This window comes from Ctenopharyngodon idella, chromosome 3 (genome assembly GCF_019924925.1).
Source record: "Ctenopharyngodon idella isolate HZGC_01 chromosome 3, HZGC01, whole genome shotgun sequence".
Classification (NCBI taxonomy): Eukaryota; Metazoa; Chordata; class Actinopteri; order Cypriniformes; family Xenocyprididae; genus Ctenopharyngodon; species Ctenopharyngodon idella.
In genome coordinates, this window is record NC_067222.1 from 11,032,511 (window position 1) to 11,053,491 (window position 20,981).

Genomic DNA, 20,981 nt, shown 5'->3' on the forward strand with positions numbered 1-20,981 from the left:
ATGTCAAAATCTTTAAGACTAAAAATGTAATTTTTTGATCTGAGAATAGCTTTCTTATGTGTCATATTTTCATATATTAAGGGACTGCTACAGTAGCTAGTTTGTTGTTGGCAAGTCCATGGCCCATCTTTTTGTACAAAAACAAAATGTCATTAAATGTCTCACACAATGTTATATGTTCACTCCATCACACATTATACAAAGCATCTATTAATCAAAAGCAAATCAAGGCCATATTCCCATCTTTATTCCAGGATTTGTGATATTTGTTTTAACATTGTTTAAATTTTTTTTTTTTCCTTTAAAAATTTCATGGGGCCAAATGTGCCCCTAATTTAAACCCCATGAAGAATTCAGGTTGACTGGGACACTTTTTGCCATTGAGATGACTGGGAAAAAGTTTCCCAATCGACCTGAATATATGCCAAATAATGAATGTTTGTGTAACAAAATAAATTGCCCATTTATCACTGATCATTGATTGTATATCCAGGTACACAAGTCACACATGGTCAAAACAACGCATGGCAGAGAATAACAAAAGGTTGCAAAAATCTTTATTAGGCCACTGATTTTGGACATTTCTTTCATTTCCAGAGGGATGACCCTGTTTTAAATCTTCATAAGGTGAGGTAACAGAGGAACATAGCAATACATCATTGAAATGGCAACTGCATATTTTTTAACAATATGTTATTTATTTTCCAATTTATTTGTTATATGAAATCAGTATAATCTACTTCAACTCATTCAGGTGTTCTGGGATGCTTCGTTTTATTGTGCAATTGAAAAATTAAACCTTGTGGTGTCAGTGTATCTTTCTTTAATATAGGTAAATAAACGGAAACCATGAAAAGACAATATAGTTTGCTTTTCAAACCAGAAGACAGAAATCGCTCTGAAAAATGCAAAAATAACTAATTTCAACTTTTAAATAAAATGAATGAGTACCTTTAGTGTTTTCAATTATGTGCAGCCTATACAAATCTGTTCACAATGTGTTCTGGGGTTTCATGACCCTTTAAAGGTGCCCTAGAATTGAGAACTGAATTTAAATAATTAGGGTTCAGTACATGGAAATGGCATACAGTGAGTCTCAAACACCATTGTTTCCTCCTTCTTATGTAAATTTGATTTGTGCAAAAGACCTCTGAAGAACAGGCGAATCTCAACATAACACAGACTGTGACGCAACAGTCGGGGTCATTAATATGTACGCCCCCAACTTTTGCATATACCAGCCCATGATCAAGGCATTAGACAAGCCAGTATTAATGTCTGGAGCTGCACAGCCGAATCAACAGACTTTATGCAGATATTGTAAAGCAAGCAAGGACAACAGCGAAAATGGCAGATGGATCGATAGCTGTTCATGATCCATGATATCATGATATATTTAGTGATATTTGTAAATTGTCTATCTAAATGTTTCATTAGCATATTGCTAATGTACTGTTAAATGTGGTTAAAGTTACCATTGTTTCTTACTGTATTCACGGAGATCAGAGCCATGTCGTTATTTTCATTATTAAACACTTGCAGTCTGTATAATTCATAAACGCATCTTCATTGATTCTTTATAAATCTCTTCAAGTGTGTAGCTTTAGCCACGTTAGCCGTGAAACACTATCAATCTCTTTCAGAATCAAATGTAAACATCCACAAAATACTTACGTGATCTGATATGCTGGATCACGAACACTTTGTAAAGATCCATTTTGAGAGTTATATTGTGAACTTCTGTAGAATTTATGCAATGATTGTTAGAGTCGTGAGCTATCCTTGAAAAAACACATGTAATCTGTAACACATGTAGTCATGTGCGGCACGTTTGTGGCAGTCCACACCTCAGCCTATTCAACATTACTATTGTTTGATTTTTTTTTTTCTCAAACTCCTATTGGTGGAAAACTACACATGTGACTGGCAGCTATTTAAATAGATATATATTTCCGACATTTCAGTTATTTTCCTCTTTGCTCTCGCTTAACAGCCTTTGCCCAAAAACAGACTCTTGCTTCATGTGCTGTTTCAGTGTTTTAAAAGTTTTTATTAAAGTATAATTAAGTATTAAATGTCTAAAAAAATAGCCTGAGTAATCTTCATTTTGAATGTTAAGGAAAGCAATTGACATAATGTTAACATTATTAATAATGTTAACTTAATTAAAAAATGGCTACACAGCAGCATTCATGCTAATGTATGTCTTTGGTGGTAGAAACAGAATGTGTGTAGTGTTGATTTACAATCAATATTAATAGGCCTATGAGCTTGTTTTAATATAATGATGAAATAATATCTAAGTTTAAGACTGTTTGATTTACTGTTTAATGGATATTTTAAATAATAATAATAATAAAAAAAATTGTAGATGTGGTTAAATAATGGCTTTCATTGTGTCAGTCACATGTGGACCACATCAGCCCCTTAAAGAACTCAACCATACAAGAATTAGCCTACATAATATAAGCTTCACATATGGGCCACATTCGTTTTTATATTTGGTTCACTACGGTGGAGTTATGGCACACTTTTAGTTCTGGCTAGTGGAACAGATTTGGGCCAGCAAACACGATCTAATCTGGGTCACACCTCAGCTCAGCTGTTTATCTGGGTCGAATCTATGCCAAAGGAAATTTGCTGACTGGGCATTTTAACCAATAAGAAAATAGAACAATATCATCCATATCTGGGCAAAATAAACATATCTCTGCATTTTAGTTCATGTTGGATTTAGTTAATTGTTAAAAAATAATAGTATCTCAATGATATAAAATAACCCTACCATATACGACCATGTAAAAACAGTTATCTAAAGCACTGTAACAAATATGTTCATGAAAATGAAATCCAACCCACTGACTATAATATTATCTCAAAACATCCCCCCATTTTATCTGTTATTTATAACTGTCGTTTTAAACCTGTTTAACGTATTTTCCCATTGTTGGATTTGATTGGTTAATGGGTCTCGTGATCTTGCTCTGATTGGTCAGACTGACTCTCGCCGACGTCCTCGACCTCACGCTGTCTGTAATTCAAATTTGAAATTTGAATTTAGTCTTTTAATCGCGTCAAATTGATATATCTCATTCAGAATCATCACATCAGTCAATTTCGTGTCGTATAACGTAAAAAATGTCGAGTTCAGACGTAATCTGTGAGAGGATTCACGACGGTCACGGGCCGCGGTGGGAGCGCGGCGGCATTTGCGTCGCGTGCGTCGTGGACATGATGGACAGGTCGGATGTATCGGTAAGAACAGTAATATTTGGATAAATGTGAAATAAAAACCCCTTTTACCGAGCGCCGCCGTGTGGAAGCTCACGATTGACGTTCCCTCAGGCTGTGCGCAAGCGCGCGGCGCTCGTGGCCGTGATGCGCGTGGCCGCGGTTCGGGAGCTGCTGTATTGCGAAGAGGAACGAAAAATAAACTTCATCTCATCATTGCTAAGTAAGAAAGACACTCATGATTCTTGTGTTGTTTTATTCATTCTTTGGGCTTGTTTTATCTTTTTTGGAGGGTTTGATTAATCAACTACAACTCTTTTTTTATTGTAAAACATGTGTAATTTACAAAATCTCTTGATTATATTAGATTTTTCATTGGCTTTTTGCATTATTGTGGAAAATAAGGTCTGTGACCATGTGTTTTGTTCATGATAATCTTCACAAACGTTTATGAACCACTGATATAGAGAAACAATATATTTTACTTCAGAATATAACTTTTATGTTTCAGGAACGCTGTTCAACGCTGTGGATTCATCACTGCTGGATCAGACCGTACAGGGTACATTTATAACATATACTATCTGTTATTTCAATCAATCTCTCCATATTTTTTTCCTCTTTTGGAAATTCGTGTTTTTTTTTCTTGAGCTATTAGAGCAAATTATAGGAACACAAAAATCATATTTGCTGTCGTCTCCCGTTCACCACTGTAGAAGTTTACACGACTGTGACGCTGGAAATGTGTAAAAAGACTGTCACTTTAGCGGCTTTTGCTCAAGAACGATCATGTTTTGAGGTCCGTGGCATCTATGAGATTGGAAAGTGTGTTTGTGTTTCAGTTCTGCTTCAGATGACACTGGACATCCCGAATCAAGGGCTTATGCTCTTCATCCTGGACCAGATCCACTCGCGGGTGTGAACACACACACACACACACACCCACACACACACACACACACTGTGATTGTTACCCGTGTGTGATTATGTCTCTGTCTCTCAGTGGACAGATGTCGGCGGTCTGAAAGCGTCTCTGTCCTCCTTGACGTTTCTGGGGAAACTGCTGGATGCTCATCCTGCTCTGAGCCAAACACTGACGTCCAGCCGCTGTAAGACTGTCTGATGAACACATTCACATTTAATGCATTATTTACTGCCTTCATAGCCTTTATTTATGGCAGCGATTCCTAAAATGTTTTCTCAGCCAAACAACTTTGGGCTAAAATATTAACACAATATATTTAAGAATAATTTAATAACATTCACATGATTACGGTTCTCTGGTGTCAGTTAATTACATGCAGATAAACAAGTGTTTTATTTTGATGGTTTGTCTTCTAAAAAGATTTATTTAAAAGTGAATGATATAATTATTATTGTTTTATTTAAAAAATGTTTATTATAATGATTTAATACTAGTAGGTTTTATTCTGATTGTTTTTTATTTTAAAATGGTGTATTTACTTTCATTTAATGCTTAAATTATTTATTTTATTTTGATTGTTTTTATTTTAAAATGATTTATTTTAACGATTTTAAAATTATTAGAAAGTTTTAATATTAAAAAGTGTATAATTTTTAATTACTTTAATTATTTAATTATATTAGAAAGATTTATTTAGATTTTTTATTTAAAAATGATTGATTAATTTATTAATTATTTATTTTTAATATAAATGTTTTAATAATATTAGGAAGTTTTAATTTGATTGTTTTATTTTTTAATTATTTCAATAATTTACAAATATTAAAAAATATATTTTGATTGTTTTTATTTTAAAATGATTTATTTTAATAATTTTAATATTAATAGAAAGTTTTATTTTGATTGTTTATATTTTTAACTACTTTAATTATTTAATAATATTAGAAAAATGTATTTAGCTTTTATTTTAAAATGATTTATTTCAATGATTTTAATATTATTAGAACATTTTATTTAGATTGTTTTTATTTTGAAATGATTTATTTTAATGATTTTAAAATTATTAGAAAGTTTTAATTTGGTTTATATTTTTAATTACTTTAATTATGTAATAATATTAGAAAGATTTATTTAGATTTTTTTATTTTAAAATCATTTATTTCAATGATTTTAATATTGAAACATTCAATTTTGATCATATTTTATTTTTAATTATTGAAAAATTTTAATATTAGAAAATCATTTTGATTGTTTTATTTTTAATTATATATTTTAATGATTTTAATATTATTACAAATATTTTGATTGTATTTTGTTTTAAAATCAATTTTAATGATTTAATATTAATAAAGAAGTTTTATTATTTATTCATTTTATTTATTTATTTTTATTCATCATGCTGGTGTTATCATGTGTGTGTGTGCAGCACGTGTGTTGGAGTGTGTGTGTGCCGCTCTGCTGCTCTCAGATGAGGAGGTGAAGGTCGCCGTGTGTTACGTGTTGTTGAGGATCTGGAGCTCTGCCGCTGCCATCCAGATGCTTCCAGACACGCTCCGTCAGCGCATGTGTGTGTTACTGCTGCACACGCTCTCAAACACACACACCACAGCGCTCACCTGTCAACTGCCTGGGTGAGATTCCCTGCGCTCATCATTACATGGGAATAAGCATGATTTGGCCGGTTTATGAGCATGTTTAGATAAGGACTAGGACACACCATTCACGATTTGATTCGTATATTCACAAGCTTGCTATTTGATTCAGATTTGATATGTGAATCATTTGCATATACATCAATCAGATACAGAACAAGTCAGTTTTTCTCGAGAAAACAGTCTCTGAACTAATGCTGTAAACTGTACAGGTGTTGTGAAGCAGATGTGTCAGTACTCTGAGGTGGTGTGTGTGTTGATGAATCTGCAGGACGGCACTGAAGATCCACTGCCGTATCAACCACTGCCGCTCATCCTGAAGAAGGTATGAACACACAAATAAAACACTCAACAGCACATGCTTTAGTCCACACTAAAATATGTGATAGATGAAAAAAGCCAATAAAAAAACATGTTAAGTGTCTATGAAGTAATACTGATGTTGATTTAAATGTGCGTGTGTGTTATAGCTGTTGTTGAGCGCTCAGGACTCTCTTCAGGTGGTGTCTGTGCGCTGTGTGTGTGCCGTACTGATTCACGCTCCTCGACGCTTCACTGCCGCCTTCATTCAGGCCGATCTACCCGGTGAGATGCTTCACTAACTGCCACATCCGCCTGTGACATCAGCCATATGAACCTCCTGATCGCACCGCAGAAGCACTGTAAACAAGAAAGAATTAAATAATTATTTAATTATTTTAATTTAATTAAAAAATTAAAATATTTGAGCAGTGCATTTATTCACTGAGAGTCAAACCTGTGATCTTGGTGTTGCTAGCTTTATTCTGATAGGCTGGTGTTTATGTATGAAAATATGGCTAAATCTATGTAATTTCTCACTGTCTGTTGTGTTTTTAGTGTGTCTGTTGCAGGAGAATGTGTGGCCTGCACTCAATCCAGCAGAGATCCTGATTGGCCTGTTCCTGGTTCCAGACACTATCAAGGCTGAATGTGTGCCATTTGGTTTTTTCTGTGATTAGGAGGGAATTAAGGCAGTTACGTTGTATTTTTCTTTTGATGTGTTGTATTTCTTTTTAGGGAATTAAGAGTTTTTGTTTGTTCATTTGGCCTTGTCCACTCCTGAGTTAGATCCCTTTCTGGTTTTTACTATTTTTTGTTAATAAATCTACTGTATATTTGTTTGACAATTATCTCTGCAAGTGAGCACACATTCATTTATGTAATGGCTGGCCCTAAACCCTGGTCAAGGGGTATGATTCTTGCTTGGGGTTTGAGAGGTCCTGAGTTCATATCCCGGACGAGCCCCCACTTTATGTTACGACCGTCTAGGGCCAGCTGTGGGCAAGGCCAAAATAACAAACTAAAAGCTTTAATATTCTCTAAATTCCCTAAAAGAAAGAAAACACATCAAAAGAAAAATACAATGTAACTTCACTAACTCAATTAACCCAAAACAAAGAACAAATGATATATGCAAAAGAAATAGCGTCACACTCCCTCCTTCCCCTAAACAGTGTGTTTATACACTGAAAACATTCATATTTACACAATATAACTGAAGGCAAAAGTAATCCTAAGAATTCTAAATTGAACTGAACAAAAGCGAGTTTTACAAAGTACATGCAATCACAGAGGGATCCAAGACAGAGCAATAAAAATGTCACACATTCAGCCTCAGTAGTTTGTTTGGGGTGGTCCTTATCACCGGAACCAATCAGGATCTCTGCTGACTTGAGTGCAGGCTACACCTACTCCTGCAGCAGACACACTCAAAAACACAACAACAAACACTTCCAAAAGACATACATAAGACGTAACATCACACACGATGATGTTGCACCATGTCGGAGTGTCTTTCATTCATTCAAACACATACAAACAGTACAGCATATGAATATGTGTGTGTGTGTGTGTGTGTCAGAGTTTCTGCTGGAGGTGATGAGCAGTGGCTGCAGTGACGTGTTGCTGTGGTCCGTCTTCAGCTGTTTGCTGCTGCTGTCCGAAGATCCGCTCTTCTTCTCGCAGTGTCACGCCGTCTACGGTGAGATCCATCTGCTGCTGTCCTTAAACTCACTCCTCTCGATTTATCAAACACCAGATTATGAGCAAAAATTGTACTGCCATTAAAGGCTGTTCTTTATACATTAGCACTAATCAGAATCCATAATTCTTCAGAAGTGTAAGAGTAAATGTGTGTGTGTTTGAGGTATGGAGCCGTTAGTGCGCTGTCTGAAAGAGACTCTGGGAAAGTCCAACACCGAGGTGCAGAAACAAGGACTGGAGCTGCTGTTGGCCATTTTGGACAGGTCAAACATCACAAGTTTGCTTTTGTCTTTCCTCTGACTTCTGTTGTTTTTATTAGGGCCAGGACTCCAGACTGCGACCAAATGTTGGCATTTTGTGACCTTTTTTCCTGCCGGCATGACTAAATTTTATTAGGGGTCGCACTGGTGCCATCACCACGTTGCCCAACTGACAAGAGCTGCAATGACAAACGAAACCACGCTTCTCATTTGATCTGCGCAGTGTGAGCTCAGAACAGTTTTACTCAAATTCTCTGTTATGAACCACAGATATCAGATCAAACAGCACTGAAGTGGAAACCAGGAGAAACATTGTGCCATGAACGAACAAGTTAAAGAAGGCTTTTCACTTCACAAATCACCAACCACGGACTTAATGTAGTGATGCTAACTGCAACCATGGGATTGTGGCAGAAATAGTCAAATGTTTTTACGTTACTCCTCTCAGGGTTCGTACAACCTTTTTGAGAGTGAAATTCAAGCACTTTTCAAGTGATTCACACTTTTTCCAGTGCTTCAAAGCTCTAAATATTAACCAATTTAAATGTTATTTATAATGTGATGACCAAAAACATTATTTATCTATCAAAGAAGGTCCTGAAGTCTAAAAGTTTAAAGATGTAGGAAAACTAACACGTGGCAAACCAACACTTTTATTTAAAAATAAAAAAAGATATGAAATTACCACTGTAACCTGTAGATGGCAGCAGAGGAGCAATTGTTGACTTATTAGCCATTTCCACTCCATAATAAATATTTTTTCAGATGTTTTGCTTAAACACTTCAATTGAAATATTATGAAATTTCTGCTAAATGCACATTTCCAAGAAATGAACATGCAATATTATTAGTAACTGCACTTATTAATGCAAAACAATAGTAATTTTATGATTCAAAATCCTCTCAGCACTACTAAATTCTGGTGCTGGTGCTGGTGCCGCCACCGTCTGTTTAATGCACACAGTGTGGATGAGCTACAGCAGTTAAACATGTCTGCTGCTGGACACTAGCTCTGGATTGACCATATTCATTTCAGTTTTAATCAGTGATGACATTTATTTGTGTGTGCGTGTGCGTGTCTCTGCAGACAGCCTGCAGCCGTGCATCTGTTCCCGACCGCCTCTGAGTTCACAGCTGTGTGTGATGTCATCGTGGAGGCCGTGGCCACTTCCTGTCTGCAGGTGTCCATGTGTGCGGTACGAGCCGCCGCCGTCCTGCTCAGGTCACACACACACACACACACACACACACACACACACACCTGATACTGATGTATGCAGTCATGACATTATCTGTAGTGCAAAACAAACACTCACTGTCGCACGTGTGTGTGTGTGTGTGGGACTTCACAGGCCGAATCATCAGTCCAGTCCGGTTCAGTACTCAGACGTCAGGAGAGTCGTGGAGGCTGTGATGTCCAAGTGCAGAGTGAGTGTGTGTTTTGATCAGTGGTCATGTGATCAGTCTGATCCACTCATGATCATACGTGTGTGTGTGTGTGTGTGTGTGTGTGTTCAGGAGAGCTGCTCTGGTTCTGAGTCAGCATCAGCAGCAGGAGTGTTACTGCAGACGCTCACATGCTTCGATGCCGCCTGTCGGTCAGTCACACACACACACACACACATTCTGATGAGCTCAAACTCTCACAGCAGACGTCATGCGTGACATCAAGCCATTCACACATCTTTTTTAAACTCAAATATTTTCTTGAAGTTCCCCTGAGATTTGAAGTTAATATTTTATCAACATTCACCATGTTCATGGTTCTCTAATGTTAATATTATTTTAATCTTTAATACATAATTTTTTAATCAGTTTTTTCATTTTGACTGCTTTTTTAAATTACTTAATTTGATATTTTTATGATTAAATGTTTAGTTTATATTGATTTGTTTATTTTAAAATGACAATTTAATTGTGCATCTGTGATTGATTTTTTTGTTGTTGTTTTATTATGATTTTTAAAATAATTTTGTGTGAGAGCATCTGAACACATCTGTGTGTGTGTGTGTGTGTGTGTAGGTTGCTGCAGGTGTGTGTGTGTGAGCCGGCTCTGACAGACGGTGTGTGTTCAGCTCCAGCGCAGCAGCAGGAGACACTGGAGTCTGTGTGTGTGTTTCTGCTGCACTGCTGTGACACAACCTGCATCCCTGCAGTCACTGTGAGTCTCACACACACACACACATACTGAACTCTACAGGTACAGTAACATCTGTGTGTGTGTGTAGGGAATGTGTGAGCGGGTCTCGTCTCCACAGACGCTGCAGCTCTTCCTCTCGGCCCTGTCGTGTCAGTTTGCTCTGTGTCCTGCTCACATGACCTCCTTCTCCAAGAAGCTCGGTAAGACACGACCCAGGGGTCAGAGGTCACGGATTCTCAGAATCAGATGCTCGACAACTTTTATCGGACTCTCACAATCATTTGCTTTATTTTCAATGCCATTGGTTCTGATTCAGTGTTCATCTGTGATTTGTGTTGTTCAGTCACATGATCAGAACTGCTCATTCTCTGTGTGTGTTTGTCAGCTGCGTCTGGATTCATCAGACTGACTGTGGACAGTAAAGCTCAGCTGTGTTCAGGGAACAGGTGAAACACACACACACACACACACACACACAGTGTGTTGAACTGCTTGTGTTTGTGATGTGTGTGTGTGTGTTTCAGGAACACGTCTCTGAATCAGACCTGCTGTGATTTCCTCCTGAAGCTCTGCATGTGTCTGATCTCAAACACTGACTCCTGGACCCATGATGACCTGCAGGGTAACGTCTGTGTGTGTTTGTGTGTGTGTGTGTGTGTGTGTGTGTGTTATGTATGATAGTTTTTATTTCATTTTGAATTTTTATTGTTTTAATATTAATGATTTAGTAATTTTGTTGGGTGGTTTTGTCATTGATATTTTTTATAGGTCTGTAAAGTTTTCATTAATTTTTATTTCATATTTAATTTTGTATTTTTCATTTTTTGTCTATAGTTTTATTAATTTTATTTTAGTTTTTTATATATTTTTTATAATTTAAAAATATAAATGGTTTTTAAAAATATATCTATATAGTTTTTATTTTATATTAAATTTTTTGGCATTTTGATAATTATTTTTTGATTTTTTTAAAATGTCTATATAGTTTTATTTTGTTTTATAGGTATTTCGTTTTTGTCATTTAATAATTTTTATTATTTTTAAAATGTTTGTATAATTTTTATTAATGTTTTGTTATTTTGTTTGTTATTATTATTATTATTATTATTATTATTATTATTTAAAAAAATGTCTGTATAGTTTTTAATTTATATTTCAGTTTTTATTTTTTCCCCAGTCATTTTTATTATTTTTTCGCTTTTTTAAATGTTTATATACTTTTTTTTTGTTTTATAGGCATTTTGTTTTTGTCATTATTTAATAATTTAATTATTATTATTTTCAAATATGTCTATATAATTTTCATTCATTTTTATATCAGTTTTGGTTATTTTGTTTGTGTTATTATTATTTTAAAAAAATGTCTGTATAGTTTTTAATTTATATTTCAGTTTTTTTTATGTTTTCAGTCATTTTTATTATGTTTTGCTTTTTTTAAATGTCTATAGATTTTTTGTTTTATAGGTATTTTGTTTTTGTCATTCAATTTAAATGTATTATTATTATTTTTAAATGTATATATAATTTTTATTTCAGTTTATTTTTTTTTTATTTTTATTTCATTCTGCAAACCTAAAAGGAACGTTGTATTTTTGTAAAGATCACTGTTGTGTGTGTGTTGAGCAGATGTGCAGCTTGTCCTGCAGGAGTCTCTGCCGTCTCTCTGCTGCAGAGTGTCAGACTGGCCCTCTCTTCTCACTGATATCCCACAATCTCTCAGGAACGCGCAGTACTGCCTCATCCACCTGCCTGCACCTGTCGCTGCAGCACGGAGACAGGTGTGTGTATGTGAGTGTGTGGTGATGTCATTGAGTGATGGAGATGAGATGATGACCTTCATGATCATGTGACAGGTTTCTGTGTGACTCGGCCGTGTTCTCCTGCATGCTGCGCTTCATCACGTGTGTTCAGGATCAGTGCGCCAATGCTCTTCCTGCGTCTGTGTTGAGTTCAGTCCTCTATCTGCTGTCTGTCACGCATCACGGCAGCCCTCGCCTCGACACGGTGACCGTACAACACACATCATTTTTATTATGATAGGAGTGAAGTGGGAGAGAGAGGGACGGGATTGGGAAGGGTCGCATCACACGAAGCACAACAGCGCTATATGTTGGTGCTGCCCACTAGGCTATCGGCGCAGACATAAATTCATGTTGAATTGACGTTGAGTGTGAATGCTGACTGAACCGTGTGTGTGTTTGTCTGCAGGTGTCGGTGAGCGTCGTCAGTAAAGCTCTGTCCTCCTGTCCTCCGCTCTTCTCTCGCGCTCTTCCTCTCCCCGTCCTGAGCTTCATCTTCCAGTATCCCGAGCTGTCGGAGCGTTTCGGAGCAGCGGCTCTGACGGGACGTCTCTGTCGCGGGTCAGAAGCGGGTCAGGAGGAGGTGCGGGAGCTGCTGGAGCTGCTTCACACACACCCTGCAGCGCTGCTGAACATGCTGGTGAAACACACACACACTCACAGTTATAAAGGGAGAAACTGACAGGGAAATGTTTTCACATTTACGCCAACTGAATTGTAATATTATTGGTTACCATAGCAACACTTAGTAAACAAATACATTCAAAACTAAATTCAAATTCAGAAAACCTCTCATTTAATAATGAGATGAATATTGTTGTGGACAGATTTTGCGTTTCTTTAAGATGCTGAATCTAGAATGTTTCTTTCAAATTGACATCATTGTTAATAACGTTTGACACAGTCTAATACGATGCTGTGGTGTTTAATGTGTGTGTGTTGAGGTTGTGGCGTGTGAAGCCGAGACTGCAGCGTCTCACTCAGCCATCGGCGTGTTGCGATGCTTCCTGAGTTCAGTCGACGGCGTCGCCATCAGCAGGACGTCTGATCTCTCTGATCAGATCCGGTTGGCGCTCATGAACGTCCTGCAGAGACACACACACACAGGTCACGACTTTGAGCTACAAAAATTGACATTATAAAAAGATCATTATAAACATAATTGACATTGTATAATCGTTGTCAGTGTTCATGCTGATGTGTCGTCACTGCAGGCTGGAAACAGTGTTATTTTAGTATGATTTAATATACTATTATCATATTTAGGGATGCACAATATATCAGCCACCATATCGGTATCGGCCGATATATGTTAATTTTTAATGTTATCGTTGTCGGACTGATAAGATAACATTAAAGGCAGATAAATAATGTATTATTATTTATTAGTTGAGACACTTCAGCTGTACACTGTTAATCATGATGGCGAACAGTGATTGGTGAAATATGATTGAAATCACTTCAAAAAGGAAAATACAGTTGTAACATGTGCAGAGTCTGTCATATAGGCTACATAATATTATAATGAGAACATTATAATTGTGTGCTTGGGACATGGCTTTTAATGGTGAAACTTTTGATTTTGTAATTAGGCTCTCAAACATTATATAGAAAATTTTGATTTAGATTTATTGGCCAATTTATCGGTTATTGGCTTTCAAATATAAATAATTATCGGTTACTGGTAACGGCCAAAATTTTCATATCGGTGCATCCCTAATAATATTATTTTATTAATATTATTTATTATTACAGTATATTATTTATTAAAATAATTGATTTTTTTTTATATAGTTTCCATTTTTATTTTAGTAAAAGTTTTAGTAATTTTGTGGGTTTTTTTTGGCATTTATATTAGTTTTTTAAATATACATAATATATATTATATATATTTACTTAATTTTTAGTTATTTTAGTTATATTGCATTGACACTAGCTAAATTATTTTATTTTTTGTGAACAATTCATCCATACATTATTATTTTATTAATATATGTTTAAATTATCTTTATTAAGGGATTTTATATTTATTTGTTTTTATTACAATTTATATTTCTTTTATATTTATTATTTTTTTATTCACAAATGTTTTTATTTCTTAATCTTTAATCATTTAGATACTATTATAATTTTTATAAATTAGTTTTCATTTTAGATTTTCATTTTAGATTTTGTTAAAGATTTAGTAATTTTGTTGTGCATTTTGTCATTTTATTACTTTTTTATGTCTATATAGTTTTTATTAATTTTTAGTATTTGTTATTTTAGTACATCAAAAATGTACATCAAAATGAGAAATGCTGCAACTATATATATATATATATATATATATATATATATATTATAATTTAATTCAGTAAACATTTACTTCATTTTGCTTCCATTCTAGTATGAAACACTCACTCTTTTCTCTGTCCAATCAGCAGCTGAGGGATAAACTCAAGCCCCGCCCTTACTTTTCATTCATTACTAGAGTCTCATGTTCAGACTGAGGTTCTGCCCTGTTTCAGATGGTCTGTCGGTGCTGCTGGACGTGTTGTCTGTGATTCAGAGTCACTTGTCCGGTCAGATGAACCATACAGACTTCAAACTGCTTTACCACGGTAAGAACAGAGAGTGTGTCTGCTCTTATGAGTGTGTGTATCACTCAAACGTGTGTGTGTGTTTGTAGTCAGTAATCTGGTGGGAAAGATGGACTCCAGCGACTCTGAGCTGCTGCTGTCGGTGTTCAACTGTCTGTACTGCTTCCTGTGTGTGTGTCCGTCACACGCCACCGACAGAGGTAACGCACACACACACTGAATATATACTGATATATCGGCCGATGTTTGGCCTTTTTTTTTTTAATTATTGGCATTGGCTGATAATATTATTATATATTATTAAGTAAATATTATGTAAAATATAAATTTAATTCCAAAAATTTCTTTAAATTAAATAGTGTAATATCATATGTATATCGGCTTTACATATCGAGCGCTAATGATGATTGTGTGTTTCAGCGGCGTCTCTGCTGCTGGGAAATGTCAGACTGCTGGAGCTGCTGGAGGAGGTTTTATCTTCATCTCCCTCTTCATCTTCATCATCTTCATCACTGCACTGCTCCTCACTGCTCCTGCTCTCCTCCCTCATGCTCCTGCAGCACAAACACGCCGCTCAGGTGAGATGCGCGTCCTGCTCAGGTGAGCTCTGTGCCGGCACAGTGTTAAACACCTGACCTGATGCGTGTGTGTTAAAGGTGCAGAAGAGCGTCAGTGTGGATCTCCATCAGATACTGAGACGACTGGCCTTCAGCAAGAGACACACGGATGCGCTGCTGCTTGGTTAGACACACACACACACACATGAGAGAGAGATAGTTTAATAATGTAAAAGAGTTCAATGAGTTGATCCTTCAGGTTTGATTCTGTAAGAAAACACTGATCTGATTCCTCAAGTAGTACAATCTCAATGCAGGTTATCTGATTGAAAGCGTTGTTGAAGTTACTCTGTTGTAGTTATCTGTGGTTAACTGTAGCAAAACAAAACACTGGAACTGACATTCAGTTTTTGGTCATTTAATTTTTGATGGATTTAATACCATGTAGGTTTAGTATTATTAATATTCTATTATAATATTTATTAATGGTTTGATATATTTATAATTTCAGTTTTCATTACAGTTTGAGTTTTAGAAATGTTGTGTTTTTGTTACTTTTATTTTTTAAATATAAAATTTTTATTTTTATTTCAGTTTAGTTTTAATTTTATTTCAGTTAGTTGCTAAGGGAACATTTTAATTTTCATTTATTTTAGTTTTTTTAACAGTTAATGTTTATTTTTAATTAACGATTTAAAAAAAAAAATCTTTTAATTAAGTTTTAATTTTACTTAACACTGATTTAAAATATCAGTTTTCACACTGTTTTTTTTTTCTGAATCTGACACATCATTATTGTGTAGATGTGCGGCACTACGGTTATTATAAGCCATAAAAACATTTTAGTTACTTGAAATAAAATAAACATCCACTGAAATAATAAAATATGTACACTTTTTGTCAGCTGTAGTTGCCAAGGAAATGCTTCTCATTTTCATTTAATTTAACCCGGTGTACTAAAATAACTAAAACTGAAATAAAAATAAATAAAAACTAGAGCTGCACAATTCTGGATAAATTGAGAATCATGATTTTTTATTTTTTTTATTTCATAGAGATCACGATTCTCCCACGATTCTGAACAGACAACTAAACAAAATAACATGTAATTTACTAGAGGTTCTGACAAAATCTTAATTGCCGCAAGCTATTTAAAATGTTTTATTAATCAGAATGAATTATTAAATAAAACCGTTTGAATGAATGATTCAGTGACTCACTCGTTTCATTACTGGATAATTCAGTGTTTTTGAGCAAATCTCTTGAGTGAATGATTGAGTGACACACAGTCACTTGTTGCCACCTACTGGTGTAACCATGTAATCAATACAATCTTTATATTTGAAGCATCAAGTTACTTTCAAAAGGTGATTTGGTCTGTTTTGATCTCTACAGTAGACATCAGCATTTATATTCAGACTATAATCATTTATCCCAGTACTTCTGTGATAATCTGAATGATTGTAAGACAGAAATAATGACACTGTGTGGTTGAAAAGACGGCTCTCTCTGGATCAGAACACAGATCTGAATGTTCGCTGTGATCATACTTGACAAAAGTTTAATAGACAGACAAATCACTGTCATTTAAGAATAAGATTGTGTGGGTGATTGAATCGAGATCACCATCTTTAAACTATTAATCGTGCTGCTCTAATAAAAACTATACATATTTAAAACAAAACCCAAAAAATGAATCTCTACAATAACACTGTGACACAGTGTATTTGAAGTACTGAAAATGATTCTGTCCTGACAAGATCCAGTTTCCCAGCAGCACATGATCTTCATTGGTTTACAGTCTAGTGCTGAGAGATCTGCTCTAGTGACTGAAGGACGATAATCAAACATCAGACAGAGATGAACACACCGTCTGTGTGTGTGTGTGTGTAGTGTGCAGTGTGCGGTTCGTGCAGGTGTGTTTGGATGTGGACGAGTCTGCGCTGGTGTGCGTGTGTGACGCAGCGCTGCAGCGACCCCTGCAGACAGAAGATGGCGCTCTACACCCGCTGGGACACAGCGGCGCTGCCAGCCTCGTGACGGCCCTCAGCGCACTCATGCTGCAGGTACACACACACACACACACATTGAACTGAATTGGGAAGAGGTGTTTTACATGAAACAATCATGCCACACTGAGCGTCTGATGTGTGAGTGACAGTAAATCAGTGACTGATGTGTGATGTATGAGCAGAAGCAGGATCTGCAGGTCAGCGCGGCTCTGAACTGTCTGACGTCTCTGATGGGGTTTCTGCGCCGCAGGAGTCCTGAATCAGGTACACACACACACACCTCTTCACATGTGTGTGTTTCAATCTGGCACAGATGTCTGTCATGTAGTGTTTTTCAACACAACTTAGTTAGACATATGACTTTGATCATTTTTTTCTTCTTCTACAAAGTCCTACTGCTGACTTTATGAACATTTATAGTATTGTGAATTATTCCCTGTGGTGTAAAGGGAATATAGCATCTTTAATGAATATATGTCTGCTTCATATGGAGAAATGCACATGTTGTTTATGTGTGTAGTGCAGCACACGGTGGTTCATCAGCCCTGGACTCGATTCCTGCTCTTCTCTTTACTGTCATGTGACGGGAGCCTGAAACCTGCTGCACTGCAGCTCCTCACACTGGTAACTCACACACTCTCACGCACAGATACACATACACATGTTCTGCTGGCTGATCCAGGTGTGTGTGTGTGTGTGTGCAGCTGGTGCGTTTCAGCGGCAGCGTCTCAAGATGGAAGACAGAAGTTCAGTCTGTGTGTGAGAAGGTGGAGAGACGAGGAGTGACAAACCTCACTGACCACAGCAAACACACACTGAGAACGATGCTCACACAGGTGTGTAACACACGCGTATCATCATTTACACATCTTTTTAAGATTTCATTTTTACACGTTTTTAAATCATTCGGAGAGACGGTGCGCGCACACATAAAGCCGCCTCACAAACAGCTCGTAAGTATCAAATTGAGATCTTTTCATGGCTAATTGCGCTTAAAGGTGCAGTGTGTAAATTTTAGGAGGATCTATTGATGGAAATGCAATATAATATACATAACTATGTTTTCAGTTGTGTATAAACACCTTACATAATGAACCGTTATGTTTTTATTACCTTAGAATGAGCCATTTCTATCTCATACAACATGGGTCATCTTACATGTCAAGTCGCCATTTTGCTGCGACTTGTTTCTACAGTAGCCCTAAACAGACAAACTGCTCTACTGAGCGCGTTTCGTCAGACTGTTCTTTGTTAAAAGTAAGAAGAAACCTCATTGCTTGACTGGCTGCTCTCTGCTGTCTCTGACGATGTCTTTGTCCTGTGTTGGCCACCGTAGCTTCTCTATGTGCTTCGAATGGGAGGGGTGAGCGGTGGACTGAGCAATTCCCAACCTCACCACTAGATGCTGCTAAAATTAACACACTGCACTTTTAAATGTTCAAATACACACAAATTAATGTACAAAATGGCCGCATTGGCGACTATTCACATATATACGCCGATGCATATATATCTGCGGCAGGCTAATATTGGCCGAGAAAATTGGCAGACAGATAAATTGGTCTGTCTTTAGTAGTTACATTTAAAAAACTTCCAAAAAAGAACCTTCCATGAATGATGTCTAAATAACGTTTTGAGAACATCAAAGGGGTCATGAATTGAGAAATCAACTTTTCCTTGAGCTTTTGATATATAAGAGGTCATCGTACTATAATAATATCCTGTAAGTTTCAGAACTGAAAACTTCCTTGTTAGTCCAATGAAAGCTTTTATTGACACCAGCGAACAACTGATCCTGGAATCTGCCAAATAGATAGGAGAAACTCCGCCTCCGCAGAAGAAATCAATGCCTACTTCATCATTGCAACGTTAGCCCCGCCCACTGGCATGTTAGTGAGATGAGGAGGAGAGAAGACAAGAGCTTTATTTATTTGTATTCAGTACATTTCACTGTGGATTCTTTGGTAAATCAGTCGCATTTAGGCGCAGGCTTTGCAAACAGACTTTTACGATATGAACTCGACAGTAATGCAACAACATGTAAGTAACTGTTAATTCTAAGGCCTGATCTGATATCAATGATTCATGTATAGTCAGATGTCCTTATGTGTCAGTAAATCAAACCAGTGACTAAACGCTCAACTTCAGTTGTTTCTCTTAGTAGGATGAAAATAATCTGTTAATTAAACGGTGATTAAATTATATATAGAAAGCGATGAAAGAACGCTCCCTTTACAATCGCTGGAGCTGTCAATCAAACAGCGTGAGTTAATCAGTGAATGAGTTCTGGACTCGCGTCAAAACTGCCGTTTCATTCAACGAATCTCTTAGTTATATCGCGTTTGGACTGTTAGTTACAATGAAAGCATTCGTTAGTGTGCAGAAGTTGAGTTGCAATGACGAGATCACTGCTTTCATGCGCTCAACATGTCTGTGATCGGCTGTTCATCACTGCAACCTTTCATTCCACGATCTAAATATAATGCCATAGATCTAAATGTAATGCAGCACTTTTCACGATTAGTTAACCTTGAGAGCTGTAATAGTAAAAATGTGCTAAAAGAGAGAGTAATACTTGGCTATTTCATAGGCAAAAATGTTAGCCAATCACAGCAGTGGGCGTTTACACTGAAGTCTCACAGCAGACACGCCTCTTAAAACAGCGTTCAAATCAGAGGCTAAAATCAGGGTAGGAAAAATGCCTTTTATTTCTAAATTATGATGATTTTGGATGTAAAAAAGCATACTAACATAAATGCACCCCAGGAAACATTATAAAACAATAAAACAATGCAGTTCAAGACCCCTTTAATAACATTTGTTTATTATATAAAACCAATACATATTCAATTATTTTATGACAATGTGTAAATGATCAAACCCTCCTATAATAACCACACAAACAGGGAATGTTCTCATAACTTTGGCTAACGTTCTGACAAGGTTCTCTCAAACGTTAAGTTATAAACAAACATTCTTCCAGTTTTTTCAGAGTTATCGGGTCTTTAAAGGCCCGGAACGAAAACTGGAAAGTTGGAATATTTTAAAAGAATTCAGGTCATCTTGGTCCGTAAATGCACATTTAACAGCAAACCCTGATGTCTGATTGGTCAGTGGGAAAGTTGTGTCCATGCAGTTTGTTTGTTTAATGTGTGTGTGTGTGTGTGTGTGTGTGTGTAGTGTTGTGCTGCTTCTCCTCCTGAAGATCTGAGGATGAGGATGGATGCTTTACTGGAGTCACTCAATCATCTTCCTCCCTCTGATGCCTCGAGCAGACACATGCTGTATCCTTCTTACACACACACACACACACACACACACACACACACACTCTCTCTCTCTATTTCTGACCCGCACGTGTGTGTCCTTAACACAGAGTGTGTCAGTCGGGTTGGACGGGTATCTGTGTGTCTGTCTGATCTCACAGCTGGCCCTCAGTACCTCTGATACACACACACACACACACCTCTGAATAGTTTTACTTGTTTTCTTCTGCAGAGATTTGCTACTGAAATATTTACATATGCATTTTTACATTAATGACAATTAGTTACTCATTTTATCATTTGTTTTGTAACAAAAAAAAAAAAAAGGTTATTGATGTTAATTTTACAATTAATAATTAGTTACTAGTTTTATAATTTGTGTAGTGGCAAAAAATACTTATCGATTAATAATAATTATTGTTAAAAATGTACTCGTTTTATATTTTGTGTGTTGTAGCAAAAACGGTTATTCATTAATATTCATATCTATAAAATAATTTAACATAGTTGTTTCTCTTGCAGTTTGTGTCGTGTGTTGATAAATATCAGTATT

General features: G+C 36.2%; 1 protein-coding gene across 1 annotated transcript; it reads left to right on the forward strand.

The window, feature by feature from the left end:
- The first annotated feature begins 2,977 nt into the window (after positions 1–2,977).
- LOC127510214 (meiosis inhibitor protein 1) lies at positions 2,978–20,911 on the forward strand. The gene is given in 32 exon segments (XM_051889783.1): positions 2,978–3,255; positions 3,346–3,454; positions 3,743–3,793; positions 4,074–4,147; positions 4,235–4,340; positions 5,583–5,787; positions 5,964–5,968; positions 6,021–6,133; positions 6,279–6,393; positions 7,691–7,810; positions 7,976–8,075; positions 9,160–9,294; positions 9,425–9,500; positions 10,099–10,233; positions 10,301–10,412; positions 10,598–10,658; positions 10,737–10,834; positions 11,839–11,960; positions 11,962–11,990; positions 12,066–12,216; positions 12,421–12,651; positions 12,956–13,118; positions 14,522–14,614; positions 14,683–14,793; positions 15,014–15,171; positions 15,250–15,334; positions 17,044–17,216; positions 17,345–17,426; positions 17,683–17,786; positions 17,867–17,998; positions 20,343–20,446; positions 20,549–20,911. Coding segments are annotated over 32 exon segments (3,531 nt in total). The 5' UTR covers positions 2,978–3,138; the 3' UTR covers positions 20,610–20,911.
- The last annotated feature ends 70 nt before the right edge of the window (positions 20,912–20,981 follow it).